This window comes from Sturnus vulgaris, chromosome 5 (genome assembly GCF_052056855.1).
Source record: "Sturnus vulgaris isolate bStuVul1 chromosome 5, bStuVul1.hap1, whole genome shotgun sequence".
In the NCBI taxonomy this organism is placed as follows: Eukaryota; Metazoa; Chordata; class Aves; order Passeriformes; family Sturnidae; genus Sturnus; species Sturnus vulgaris.
Genome location: NC_142247.1, coordinates 52583241 through 52597829, shown reverse-complemented (window position 1 = coordinate 52597829; position 14589 = coordinate 52583241). Strand labels below are relative to the sequence as shown.

Below are 14589 nucleotides of genomic sequence, written 5' to 3'. Positions count from 1 at the left end.
CAAATGCTGATTATTCCAAGACAGAAATGCTGATGGGTTTCCTAGTTTCTCAAATTGAAAAGTTTTGGAAATTTTTTTTGTGGGAAAAGAAGTTATAACATTTGAATATTAAATTCCATAGTACAGCACAAAAAATTGAGTTGTTTGTTTACAGTAATTTGCAGTAATTTAGCATTCAACATTTAGAAACTGAAATAGTATATCCTGCCCCTCCTATGCCTTCCTCAACCAAGTCAAGCTCACTTGCAACGTGCCAAGCTGACACCATTCCCTGAGCTTGTGGAGGCTGTGGCTTCACAAAATCACAGAATATGCTGAGTTGGAAGGGACCCATCAGGATCATTGAGACCACCTCCTGGCACTGTGCAGGACACCTCAAGAGTCACACCATGTCCCTGAGAGTGGTGTCCAGATGCTTCTTGTATTCAGACAGGCTTGGTGCTGTGACCACTTCCCTGAGGAGCCCATTCAAGTCCTCAGGGGCACCCGAGACTATAGGAAGGCTTTGTGCTGTCAAGAGAGAAGCTACACTCCACTGTCCCCTCCTGCTCAGGATCCTTCGTTGTACCCTTTATCTTCCTTCTCTCAGAGGTTTGTGTAACCCTGCCCTTTGGGGGATTGCTTTAACGCTTATGGGTTAAAGAACATTACACGGAAAATCTACCTAGAAGGGTTTGATATCTATTGAATTAATGAGATACAGCAAAATCAGGAATGGTTTCAAATTTTTGAGTAAATTGCATAGAATTATTTATTATGTATTATCAAACTGTGCAGACTGAAATGAGTGGGGTTTGAATTCACTAGGAAAAATCTAAACTTGTTATAAATGCAGCAGAATAGCATTTGAGTAAAAATGTCAGTATGGAAGTCCTAAATGAATTGGATGGAGCAGATAATTAAATACGGCCTTCTGTAAATGTAAGAAATGTGAGAATTATGTGCTGAGCTCTAAACCTCACAAACCCACAGATCATTTTGATATGGAGGTCATGAACTCAAAGTAATCATTGTGCCTTTGGTAAGCAAGTGGTCCTCACCTTCCTACTGCAGCATAGAATGAATGCACTTGTAAATGAGATATAATACAGTAGTATGTGCATAAGGATAATTATATGATCATTTTGAAGGGAAAAGAGGCTTAACCAGAGGCTGCAGTCTGCTATGAGATAGTCAAAATTTGATTTTTCCATTTGACTTTGGTATATTCTCAAAGACAGCACTCCTATAAAAGCTTTTCATTTCCAAATGCATTTACTTAATGGGAAGTTTCTACATCTTTCTGACCCCTGAACAGACCTTGGCATAACAGCAGTGCCACCCTATGTAAATATCTCACACTTAGACTTCTGTACTTCAGAAGCCAACCTTGCATTTGAAAAACCTGGATGATGCTCAGAAAAAGTTGCTGTGCATTTTGTGAAAATGATTTTGTTTATAGCATTAGAGGACTGAAATGGAGGAAGGAACATTCTTATCTGCGTTTCTTACTGGGAAACTTCGGAAAATTGATCACTTTAATATTAATTTAAATAAAAAAGCTATAATTTAGCAGTGTTGAGACAAATATGAATACCTACATGTAGTTTTTCACATCTGTCTTACAGGCATCCATTTTTGAAAATTCCATGAATTTGGGGTCCAATTCTCATACTTCTGCCCCCAAAATCCCTTGAAAAGTTTTCCACTCGGTTTATCCTGGAAATATTACTGATTAAAAGAAAAATAAATTCCACTTTGCTGCTAATAACTTTCTACTGCTCAAAGATCAGCTTTCTTCATTGAAAAGAAAGCTTCTTGTAAACAGACTTCTGAACCATATCATTAATTCAAAATCCACAAATATACTTCTACAAATAGACATCTTCTTTGTGTTGAATAACGTGCTTTTTACTGTTGATTCAGTACACTCAGATACCTTAAAAGGAATTTCTTGATGGCCAGAAATGCCAGCATGTGGTTTTTCACTTGAGAACACCTTGTCCCTTTGATGCAAACAAATGCATAACTATGTAATTTCTGCTGTGGAATCATAAGCTTTCGAAAAACAGTAACAGTGTAGTAGGCTTTTGAATTAGTAGTCTTGTGAATTTAGTGATGAAAGACTGGAAGCAGGAGTGGCTGTGTGATCTGGGCGTTATCAATACATGGAAAGAGCTGTCATGTGAAAAAAGGTATGACAGTCCCTGAAGCATAAGTTCTAATAAAAGAGAAAAGACCCTCTGCAGAACTATTTTTATGAGTTAATAAAAGAAAGTATGTTATTTTCATTTCTTATGCTGCACCCTTTATTGAAGGAACCCACACAGCCCAAGAGCACAGGCTTTTCTTTACTACCCACAACTGATACAGCACATCAATTATGATTATACCTGGTGAATAGAAAGCACAAAATTATGTATTTGGCAGGAGATCATAAAAAGTCTAGATCTTCTCATGAAGTTATGCTGATACTGCCATGGTAATTACTTTGCAAGGAAAAAAACTTTAATTTGGTATGCACCATCTACCCAGAACACAGTTTTATCACGCCACTGAATGCAGAAGGTTTCATCAACTCTTGGCCAGGGCTCTCTTGGAGCTGTTTCAGGCTGGTCTGGCAGATCTGTCCATTAAAGCAGTCGGTTCAGCAGGCAGCTCCTGGATCCCACTTCCAGCAGATTCCTGCTGGTGCATCCCACTCTCCCACACAGGCCGACTGTCAGGATTTGGCTCACAAAATGGCTCGTCTATCATGCTGCACCCTGGGAGGTGATGGCCCAGACCCAGACCCCTGCCCTTCCCTCCCAACTCCCTTTGCCCTGCTCCTGGAGCTGTCTCACAGGAGCATGCACCATGCCCATGCTCACACAAACTCATCAGCACAGCCTCTCCGTCACTGTAGCTGAAGGGCAGGGAGCAGCACCTGCATGCTCCCAGCAGATGGCTGCTGAACAGAGACACGGTGAGGATCAAATTTTCCACTTTACCTGGACTGAATTGGTGGGTAGCAGAAGCAGCAGACATTTTACAGAATAGGCAGAGTTAGCTACCAGTGTTAAAATCATTCTGTTGAGCCACAGCTGAGATAGTGTAGATCCTTGCTCACTTTTTTGGCTGAGTGAAAAGCAAAATACTCTCATGCATTGTTATGGATATAAGCAACAACATATTTTTCTGTAAATTTAATGAAAAGTGACTTTGAAATAGAATCTCTTCAGTATTGAAATATGATAGAACATTTGAAATCAAAATATCAGCTCTTGTTTGGGCAAGAAAGAAAACGGCATTTTGCCAGTACCACTGAAAACAAAGGCAATTTTAATTTCTGAGCCAAACTACAGGCATGAAAATTTGAAACAATCACAGCACATTTATAAGACCTGAGGTGGAAAACCCAGCCTTTCAAATAACAACTGAAGTTTTGTCTGTGTAGCAAAAGTAATGGGAATGATAAACCAGGGGAATATCTCCAGGAGGCTGTTGAATCAGACACAAGAAGTTAACAATTCCAGGTTTACCAAGATTAGTTCAATTAGTTCAACAGGGGAGCAAAACAAAGAAATCATGAAATTTAGTCATCGTTACTGAAGGAACTATTAGTGCAAGTGCCAGAAGAGCACTATCACTATACATTACTACTGAGAAACATCAGATTAAAAAAAATATCTGGAAATATCTTAATTAATAACCCTAATGAAATGAGTTGCATGCGTGTCAGCAGTGTGCCTTTGCAGTCAGGAAGACAAACACGGTCCTGGGCTACTTTAGCAAGAGTGGAGCCAGCAGGATGAGGGAAGTGACTTTTTCCCTCTATTGCACACCGGTGAGGTGACATCGAAAATGCAGGGTTCAGTTTTAATTTCCTCCTGAACCCAATACGAGATGGATATTCACAAACCAAGGGCCACTGAGCTGGTCTGGGGGCTGGAGTACATCATATATGAGCAGAGGCTGAGGGAGCTGAGTTTGCTGAAGCTTAAGCTGAGAGGGAACTTATCTGAAGTCTAATACTTTGTAAAGGCAATCTACAGAGCAGTGCACAAGGAAGGGCTGAGAAGCAATGGCCACAAGTTGCAATAAGACATATTGAAGCTGAGCAAAAGAAAAAAATATTTTCAAAATAACAATGGAATACATTGACCAAACTGCAGCATCTCCTTCTTTGGAGATTTTCAATACTTTTCCTGTTTCAGCTTTGAAGTTCATTCTGCTTTGAACTGAGGCTGGAATCATATGATCTCCAAGGGCCTCTTCAAACCTAAATTGTACCGTGATCTATGATTCATCATGCTTCTCCTTAGAGAAAGAGGAAATATTATTCAGATTCTGCTTGCAAATAATAAAAATGTTCTTTGAATCCAGGGAGACCAATCAGTTTATACCAAAATTGCCCTTTCTGCAAGATCACAGTTGCCAATATTTGTAAGGCAATTGTGTAACAGTGTATCACATAATAAATAGCAGCACAGGCTGAACATAACACTCCTACATGGTAAGACAAAGAACACTCATCTGATTATGGTATTCATTTACATAGAAATTAAGTTTAAAAAATGTTTTAAACCCTTGGCTTTGCTAATTCCTGGAAGACTGTTTAGAATCTCTTGCTTTTAACAAATTTCAGCTGTGGTTTTTTTCCCCTAAAGTACATAACTTGTTTGTTGTGAACAAGAACCAAAATCCCAAGAGAGAAACCCAACAGAAAGACATTTCACTGAGGAAAAAAAATAAAATCTTTTTTGTGGTATTACTTGCCAGTTTAACATTTAAACTTTTAGACTTGGACCTTTGATAGATTACTATCAACCAGCCATGCTAAAAAAACCCCCAAACATCAGAACCAGAAAACAGCATTATATCATTCATTCTGTTAAAACCAATGCAGATAAGCAAAGCATAAAAAAAAAATTAATCTTTCACCTCTATGACAGAAAGAAACTGAAGCTCAAATTACTTGTTTTATGCTTTGAAGTAATATGTATTGTACACTTAGTGGTACAGTTAAATATTGTCTAAATAACCTTTGCTTATCAATAGTATATAACTGATTAAAGGAAATCAAATTTTCACAGTACACCGGGTTTTTCTACAACAAAAAATGGTTGGATTCACTTTTTGCCATATGATACAATTTTAAAATATTAATGATATTTTCTAAAATTTCTATGACGGTTTTAATGAAAAATACAATCAAAGGCTGTTAAAGTAATTTTTACAAATAGGCTAGTTTCAGGATCCCCTTATTCCAGAAAAAATTGGATGCATCTGTAACAAGAACTTGCACCTTCCAGTTCTTTAACATTGTATTTGTTTATGGAAATACAGGCAAAGTCAGGATACAAAAGATTAAATTAATACTTGCAAATGCATATTTTGTTCATGGCTTAAAACAGAGCTCTCGGAAGTACAAAATCTTTCCAGTAGCATTTATGACATCATTATACATTTATCCAAGAGTCAAAACCTGATGATGAATCACATTGATTTCCAGCACATGAAATTGCTTTATTATGAAACTTCACCTTCAGAAACTGGATGATTCTAGCAGGTAAAACTCTCTAGTTCAATTTTACTTTCACCTCACAGCACCATTCCAGTAAAGGAGTATATTTACCCATTGTGGCAAATGTATCTAAAATTTCTTATTTAATGTAGAGAATTACATTGCTCAAGCTCAGGTTAATTTACAAGCCACTTGGATTTCTCTTACCCATGGTGGATTTGACTCTATGGGCTCAGGATCCCCAGGCCCATTCAAAACACTTCATTGGCACATTGGGTCTAATTTTTCACTTTCAATGAAATATTTTATTTTCAATGAAAATTTTCACTTTCAGTGAGTAAGTTATAAGACTGTAGAATATAACTGGTGTTTGAGAAAAAAATGTACTGGCAAAGTCATTCCGAAGTGTACATGTTGGTCTAAGCCTCACAACCATAATAAGCCAGGGCTAAGTACAGTGCTTATACATATAGTACCTAATCTTGCTTGCCTCAGGAATAAAAGAATTTAAATTATTATAAATGAAGGTGATCAAAACCAATACAGTTCCTTCTCTAGACTTCTGTGCCTCCAAAGCACAATGTTAAAGTCTGTAATTTTTTTTCACATTCAGGAAGGCCATCTTTTTATTAGTGAAAGCTGTGTTTGTGTATTCCACTTTATGCCATGAACCAATCACCCGGTATTTCAGCAAAGCAACCCATAATACTCAGCTTGCAAACAGTTGCTAGCCTCAAGATCTGAGTGCCTAATTTATATGCAGCCTTCCCCAAAAGCTTTGAATATCCATTTTTGAGCACAGCTGCAGTCAGCTGTTTAAGAATGTGGTGGCATACAGAGCTTGTGCAGTAGAGGCCCAGGTGAGGCAGCAGGAGCAGGGCAGGATGCATCTTGAGCAAGTGGCTGCAGGAGCAGCAGGATGCTAGGCAGGGCTCACAGTGCTTAGCAGGGCTTCTGTACAGCTCTAAATGGGGAGAAAGGCTTTGCCAACTGGGAAGTCACTACAGCAAAGCATATGAATTGAGATGACTACACATAGGTATCTCACATGTTAAGGGAAAGAAACAACAGGTATGGATCATATGACATGCCAAGTCTGTGCTATTTTTCCATACAAAATATCCATTAAGGGTGACCTGTGGATGCTGTAGCCAGCTGCACAGTGCATGGGTGCTCTATGCAGCCTAGGGAAGAGCTATATCCTCTGATATCCTAAACAAACCCCATTTGCTATCCTTTAAAGATTGCCCTCTGGTCACCAGGAATCCAGGATGTTTATCCTTGTAGTCCTGTAACTACAATATTAAAAAATGGATCGACTTTGAACATGAAAAACTGTATTGATTTATCTTATGCTTGAATTTTGCACTACAATCTCTGTAAGTGGGAGTTTTCATTATAAATCTCATTTGGAAGGGTTTATGGCTAGCCGGTTTCAATTCTCTCTAGGCTTAAAACTTGCAAGATATGTTTTACACTAGAAGATAAAAGCTGTCTTGAAACTGAGAGTGAGAGAAATAAAAAGAATGTTGTAATTTTTCTTAACTACAGGAACATATTTTGAATCAAATTTATGAAAGATTGAAATTTGACAGTCCTTATTTTTCATAGTTTGGTATTTTTGAAACAGTAACTTAAGCAATTTAAAATGTAAGAGCCTACACACATCCATAAGAACTCACTTCCTACACGTTGGGCAAAAGACACCTAGGATAAAATTACCTTACTGAAAGCACTTGACTTGACAAGAACGTAAGAGGCCAATTGTGAATTTTCCATTGTTCTTTAATGAGGCAATGGTCATGAAGAATTTAATGGTATATCTTTCTTACTCATGCAAATGAGAGACAATGTGACTGAGTTTTTAGGAGAGTCAGGGTGGGACATGGAAAGGCTGTTCAAGTGCTCACAAGCACAGGGTAGAAGTTCATATGCAGTATACAGAGAGCTTCTTTTTCACATAATGTGCTGTGCCTTGTTTCAGCCTTTCTGAATGCTTTTCAGATTTACTAGAACAATAATATTGATAGGATTAAGGAGCATATAACAATTTACTGGTCCAGCCTTCAACAAATAAGTCAGGTCTCAGGTTGAGGTTTTAAGAACAAGGACTTTCTCTTTCCAAAAGTAATAGATGCAATCTATTACTAAGTAGATTAAAATACTAATCTAAATAAATGAAAATACTTTCCTATTGTAAAAGTTCCTGTATTTTTCAGATTCCATATCCTACACTTTAGCAATTGTTTAGGCACATGGCAAGTGGTATACAGACACATGAGGCTCTTAAAATTGTAACAATGAACATGTAAATAGCAAAGCAAAATAAGTTATTCAATAGACAGCTTTGCTTACCTGTATATGACCAATCAATCTCTTCAATCAATTTCCTCTGTTGTCTGTAGTATCCGTACAGCAAATCTGCAAAATAGAAATAATTTACAATATTAAAACCAGAAGCCTAACAGGACCTTGCAGTGTTGATGCCATGCTCCCCTCCAACAAGATAATCACTTTTTAAATTAAGGATGAATAATTTACTCTGTCCTAATCTTGGACCTAAAATAATAAGTACTGGTTAAACAGAATCTAAATATAATTAACATTGTAGCATATTAAGGACACAAGGAAAGCAAATAGAAAATTTCCCGAAGAAATCCTATTTTGTGATTTCCTTTGAAAGAACCATTCTAGATAGCCTGGATGACAGTGACAGTTAAACTTTTGCTTCAGTGTGGTCACGACTTTACATGTTTTCTGTAACTTTGTATTGATGATACAAGATAAATTATATATTGAATGAATGAAATATTCAAAAATATAATTTCATTGTGTTCTATAATTATAAAGTATAACTTGTATGTCCATAAATTTGATGGAGAAAGAAGGTCAGATACTAGTCACTTTTAAATTATATTATATTTTTCTAGAGAAAAATATCTAACTGTATAAATGCTCATTGACTTACTCTGACTACTGAATAACCTTCACTGTTATTCTCTATGCCAGTCCTAGGGCGATTCTAGTAACACAGAGATGTGGGCAAATAGATGACTATGCCCCCTAATAATTACTAAAGCATGTAAATTGCAGATTCATGCTTTTTGAGACCATCATTTCAAGAGCCATAATGTTAACCAACCTCATTACTGTTCTAGAGAAATACAATACAGATTATCTAAGAAATATTTGCCCTCAAGCGTGTTGAAAACATATATGGATTGCTTCCTTGAGAAAATGCCACAGAATTCTGCTCATACTCTGCAATAAATAATTTAATGAAAGAGCTTCATAACATTCATTTATTTTTCTTTCATGCAGAAACGTTGTACTGATTACAGGATGTTAAATTATAATTGCTCTTTGCAAGTTTACACGTTTGTGTGTCTTACAGTGACTTTCTGCTACTTATCTGAAGTCCATGTTTTATAAACTTCACCAGACTTCTGTTTCCTCCATGTGATGTGATTGTCCTTTAATATTTTTCTCTTCTCCTTCTCCCTCCCTGCCAAAAAATACCGAAGTATCCCTTGTAACAATTCACAACATTCACTCCTAACTGAGATCAAACCTCACAGGTAAGGAAGGGCAGTGGAAAAGGATTTACATGCACCAAAGCTGTCTTTGGACCACATTTCCAAGTCAATGTGTATTGTGCCTACTCCTTCAATTAATTATGGAAAAGAAAGCTGTGTAAGTTGTGATTCACAAATGTCTCCGTTGCCTACTTTATCCATTGTCCTCCCAGTTGTTACTTCCTGCAATCTGTTGAGCAGTCACATGCAAACTAAGCCAGGGCATGAGGGCTTCCCACTACTTTATAAGTTTCACAGGGAGTTCTGATGAACAAAGAGTGATAGTTTCAATGAATAAGAAAATAAAAGGGCAAGGTTTACTTTGTTTGGTGCATTACACACTTATAGACCCATTAAATGTTACAGGAAATCTTTAAAGATTCCAGGAGGTGTCAGGAGTTGATACACCTTCTTTCCTCTGTTATTTGCCAGCTGTGTGTCCACAGTCCCTACACAGCACACTCACAGCCATGAACCTTCTTGCACCTGCAGGGACTCTCAGTGGTTTTGGTCTTGTCTCTTTACATTTTAAATATGTGGCAGAAGTCGGGGAAGAAAAGCATATTTCATCTGGGAAATGACTGAAAATTCATCGCTAGCATGAGTGGTGGAGCAAAGTGCTGTGTGAGTGTGAGGTTGAGCCACACAGCAATTGCTCCTTTGAGCTGCTGGTGTAAATTGCCCTGGGTAACACAACCATGCATTCTATTGCTGTTTAAACTGTCAGTGTTAAACAGCTAATGTGTAGAAACCACCTGGAAGGAAATGATTTTATTTTTTAGTTTATTTTATTTAAAGCTAATCAATCAATATCCCTTTTGCTGATGATATATGACTGCAGGTACTTCTGTTTAAATACCATATTTAAATTCCTTGCATTTAATTTAAATGAAGATGGGAAGAACATCTTCACAAAAAAAAAAAAAAAAAAAAGAGAAGGCAAAACTGATGTCAAGTTTGTGGTTTTATACGTAAATCTATGGTACTGATTGAACTTGATCAGCTTGACAGTCTGCATGACTCCTGTGACACTGACTGACGTCTCCAGCCAGTGACCAAAATAGTTTGAATTTCGTAGATGAGGTGTGGCTTTATGAAGCAAAAAATACGAAATATTCTTTTTCGTTTCCAGGAAGTGATTGAACATGTTTCCTTAAATTGTTGATTTATTCACAGAAACAGGGCAGCTTGGTTTTGAGATCATGTCTTAAACAGTTTTATGAGTATCTTTCTATGCCTATTAAGGAGACATGCAAGATATCATTAAATGCTTTTTCCCCTCTCTCTTTTACTACTCTCATTCAAAGTAAAATTTTTCTGTATGAAGCTGTAAGACTTGTTTCTTTTTATATTCTGTCAAGTACGTGCCCCAGTGCCCAAGGCCCATGAAATCAGAAGTAATGGTGGCAAATGCTCCCCTGCTATTCATGGGTAGCAAGACTGACTGATTTGTGACTGACCCTGCCTCATGTTCAGTCACAAGGCCAAAGAGAGAACATGATCTCTGGTTAAAGCATAGTGCTAGGAGTAATAAGATCTTATAGATACTTTTTCCTGTTTAAAAAGTATAAATAATCAGATTTTCTTCTTTCTGACATTTCTTCTTTTGTACTTACTTGCCTCAGTTGAGTTTCTTTAGATTTCGTGCTGTGAATGAAACATTCTAATCCTCAATATGTTTATGCATATTTAAAGGTGAAAAATTATTAGCTTTAATGATTAACAGAAAGAACTGTATGTGAGGGAGATCCTGTTGATTTGACACTCGTGCCAGAAAAAAGAGATATAGAGGAGGAAATGGGACCTTAAACCTCTGTTGGGCAATTCTGTTGGGGAAATTCCTCTCAGAGGTGCTGAGGCAACGAGCTCCAAGTATCCACCAGAGATCCCTCTCCTGAGCCGTGGTATAAAAGGGCTTTCTAAGGAAAATGCTCAAGAGTCTGTGGATGCTGCTTCGCTACAAAGGATACAAGCTCAGACATAATCTGGGACTGATATTTATACCAGGATACTGTAATGTTACCACCTATGTCCTTTGTGCCACAGCAGTGTCAAGACATACCAGTTGCCAGACTCAACAGGAAAAAGGGAAAACCTCCTTGTGGTTTTACCTCCACTCAGTCTGAACTTGCAGTGAAGCTGGCATTTATGAGATTCTAGCACCAGAATGATTTATCTGTGGGAATTGGGACACATTAAGTAATGCCAGGTTTAGTGAGATCAACAAATAGGACACTAGTGTTCTGCATGTACAGGTAGACATTATGAGCTATGCATTTAGATTACAAACATTATTTGGTCACGGAATACATGGTCCATTCAATATTTTCTTCCTAAAATCTGATTTGAGAGAAAAGAGGATAGATTCCAAAGTCATAAGCATTCATCTGGTATAAGTGGATAATGGCAATGCAGTATAGCAATGGAGATAAAGCCTTTTGTTGGTATTAAAATTCCAATTTATATGGGGAAGATCCAATGCATGGTTCTTGGGCCAAGGAAGTGCACAGGAACTCTCGGAATACCAGCAAGGATGAGCAATCACTGAAAGCTGTGATAATCTTCTCTTTGAGAAACACAGAAGCTCTTGTTTCAAGTAGATTGTGTCTCATGAGAGCTCAGCTATGTACACTGGCATTACTGACAGCAGAAGTGGGAAGCTACGAATATCAAGAGGATTACACAGTTTTGGAAATTATTTAAAAATCTGTGAAGGAGAAATCCACAAACACTTCTTAAATACAGTGACACCACTTTTGGCTCACAAAGTCTGTTGATGAAATTGGGAGGATTACACTGGGTAATTCTCATTGCATATTTGCCCTCTTTTAATCCACTTGCCTTGTCAGTTGGCATCGGTTATTATCAGAGACAGGTTATCAGGAAAGTGGCTTATTTGCAGATTAAGATAACATATCTTCACTGGAGAAGAATTAGGAATTGTAGAACAAGATGAAATGGTATGGTAATAGCAATGCTTATACAGAGTAGCTGAAAGAGAACCTGTGCATGGCTAGTAGCTAAGAAGTGGGACACCAGACAAAATTGCTGGAAAGAAGTCAAAGAGAGGAAGAAAAACTGCAAAAATAACTTTTTTAAAAAGAAGATACATGTAATTAACAAAAGAGATGCTCAGTGCTTGTTAAATATGAAAAGAATACCATTAAATAGGTCCCATAGAGTTTCATTATACAGGTTCTGATTCTGAGAACGCTAAACAGAGGTAAAACTGTGCAAAATCATATCTGGTAATAAATTGATTGCTTCTTCCACAATTTAAATTCACTTATTTTAGTCTCTTTCACTGACAGGAAGGTCATAGAATCCACTTCTATATCTTTCATAGACCTTATGATGGTGTAGCTTCATTGCCTCAACTGAAATAAGTGAATAATAAATGAAAAGATTCAGAACAGAACCTGGTAACAGTCTTGATGTTTTAAGACAGTAGCTAATTATAAATCCCTTTAAGTGATCTACATTTGCCTGAGTAAGGTCTCCCTCTTCTTATGAATGTATTTAATTCTGCAATGTCATCTGTAAAATTCTTAACACCACAGAAATACTTTAATAACCCACCTCTACCATGTCATATATTCTTTTTCCTGAATGTGAAAGTGTCTAAGTCTTCTGTCAAGATCTGCCTGAGAACTCTCACACCCTTAGAGAAATTTAAAAATTTTCTTTTTACCCACAGTTTCTTCTGTGTAGGCTTATTTCAGGCTTTGGTACATGACTCCCCTCCATCACATTTGAGTGTAGGCTGCTCCTTCCAATACACATTGACAAGTGAGACCTTTCCTGCACTAAATATAAAGCCAAAATAAAACTCTTCTCACAATTTGGTCATTGTTGTGTTTATTTGCTAACACAAATTGTGTTTAAGTTAAAAAAAAAAAAATAGAAGAAAAAGTAGAAGAAAAAGATTGACTGTTCTAATTTAAAAGTTATTATTAAGCGCCAGAGAATTAATAGACACACTGCTTACTTCACCTGTCACAACTTTACAGTGAATAGTGCCACAAATTAAAAATATAATACCTGTGGCATAAGCTAAGGTTTATAAACTATATTTAATCACGATTTTCCAACACATTTGTACATGCAAAGGTAACATGGGCTCCAGTTTGACCAATTTAGGTTCTACTCCTCTGGAATTTTACATGCTGAGGTGGCCCTGAAATTCCTAAGCAGCCAGTGGAAATTGGCAGGGATACTCTAGGGCATGATTCAATACAGTTAAATTACGAGCTGCCACCTACACTCTGACTACAGGCAAAGTGGTAGGAAATGTTAGATGTCTCCTTCCACTTGGGATCTTGTACACCCAAATGGTCTGATAGAATTCAGCCTCCCACACAGCCATTTCCCAACAGTTGAAGCATTATCTATAGCAAACTTTAAGGCTTCTCTGGTCACTGACATAGCCTTTAAGTGTCTGCTCACAGAGAGCAAGGTAACAGGACAGCTTTTGGATGGGAGAATGGCACTTATCAGTGTTTAAATTAAGTGCCTGTGAAGCCCTTGGGCTAAACACAAAGATTTATCAATAATTTAAGGACCTGCAGAATGAGACAGCCTTGCAAAACTACAGGATTAGATTGGTGCTGAAGCACCTAAAAACATGTCCAAAGGCAAAACCAGGAGGGACTTAAGAAGACTGTAATTCCCCAAAAATGTTACAGCCTTGTCCCACGTATGAACTGAGACAAGGTGGTGTTTATGATAGAAATTGGAACTGATATTGAAAAAAAGAAGGTACCAAGGAGCGATTCCTATCACATACTCTTTTATAACTCTGTTGTTACCCAGATTCTTTTCCCCATACCCGAAGAGTCTTTTAATGTAATACATGCAAAATCATGGAATCATACAAATAAAAAGTAAATCCAGATCAGGCATGAAGAAACAAGAAATTAATCAAGTCGGGGAAACTACAGATATTTGATTTCAAAATTAATTTATTTCTCTTATAGCAGTACCAGAGAAGTAAGAAATAGATATAAATAAAAACAACTGAACTTTGATTAAATATAAATAGTTAAGGTAACATAATTTTATTTGCACAATGCTCTTCAACATCCTAGGTATTCCAATAACTTAAATGATCCCAATTGCTAGCAAAATCATGCATCAAGAACTGTAACAAATATAATTAGGAATGAAGAATATGTGCTTTGTTTCTTATATTTCACACCTAAGTAAAAATATTCACAATTCCCTTTCCAGCAAACAAGAAACACTGTGATAAAAGTACAATGAAAAATAAAACAAATTTAACTCCTACATCCAAAAATCCCAGAGTTCACATTTAACCAGCTTTTGAAAAGTTGTGTTTTTAAAATTACTATGTTTCTTCAACACCTCTCTGCCTGTTAATATTAGCAGCTATCAACCAGCAAAGCTCTAAATCTTTGGCAATAATTATCTAAAACTCTTGAGAGTAAACCTTATGCAAGTCATCCCAAAGGAGCATTTACTGAAATAAATGTTTTTTTAGTAAAGTAGGGATTGTAAAGTCAAGCTGTT

General features: G+C 37.0%; 1 protein-coding gene across 6 annotated transcripts in view; it reads right to left on the bottom strand.

The window, feature by feature from the left end:
• Nucleotides 1–14589, bottom strand: part of PTPRZ1 (protein tyrosine phosphatase receptor type Z1) — a 133369-nt gene that overhangs the window by 83294 nt on the left and 35486 nt on the right. For all 6 annotated transcript variants that reach the window (XM_088165708.1, XM_088165710.1, XM_088165711.1 and 3 more), the window contains exon 2: nucleotides 7841–7906. In XM_088165708.1, coding sequence (XP_088021834.1) covers nucleotides 7841–7906 — 66 coding nt within the window. The remainder of the gene's footprint in view (nucleotides 1–7840; nucleotides 7907–14589) is intronic.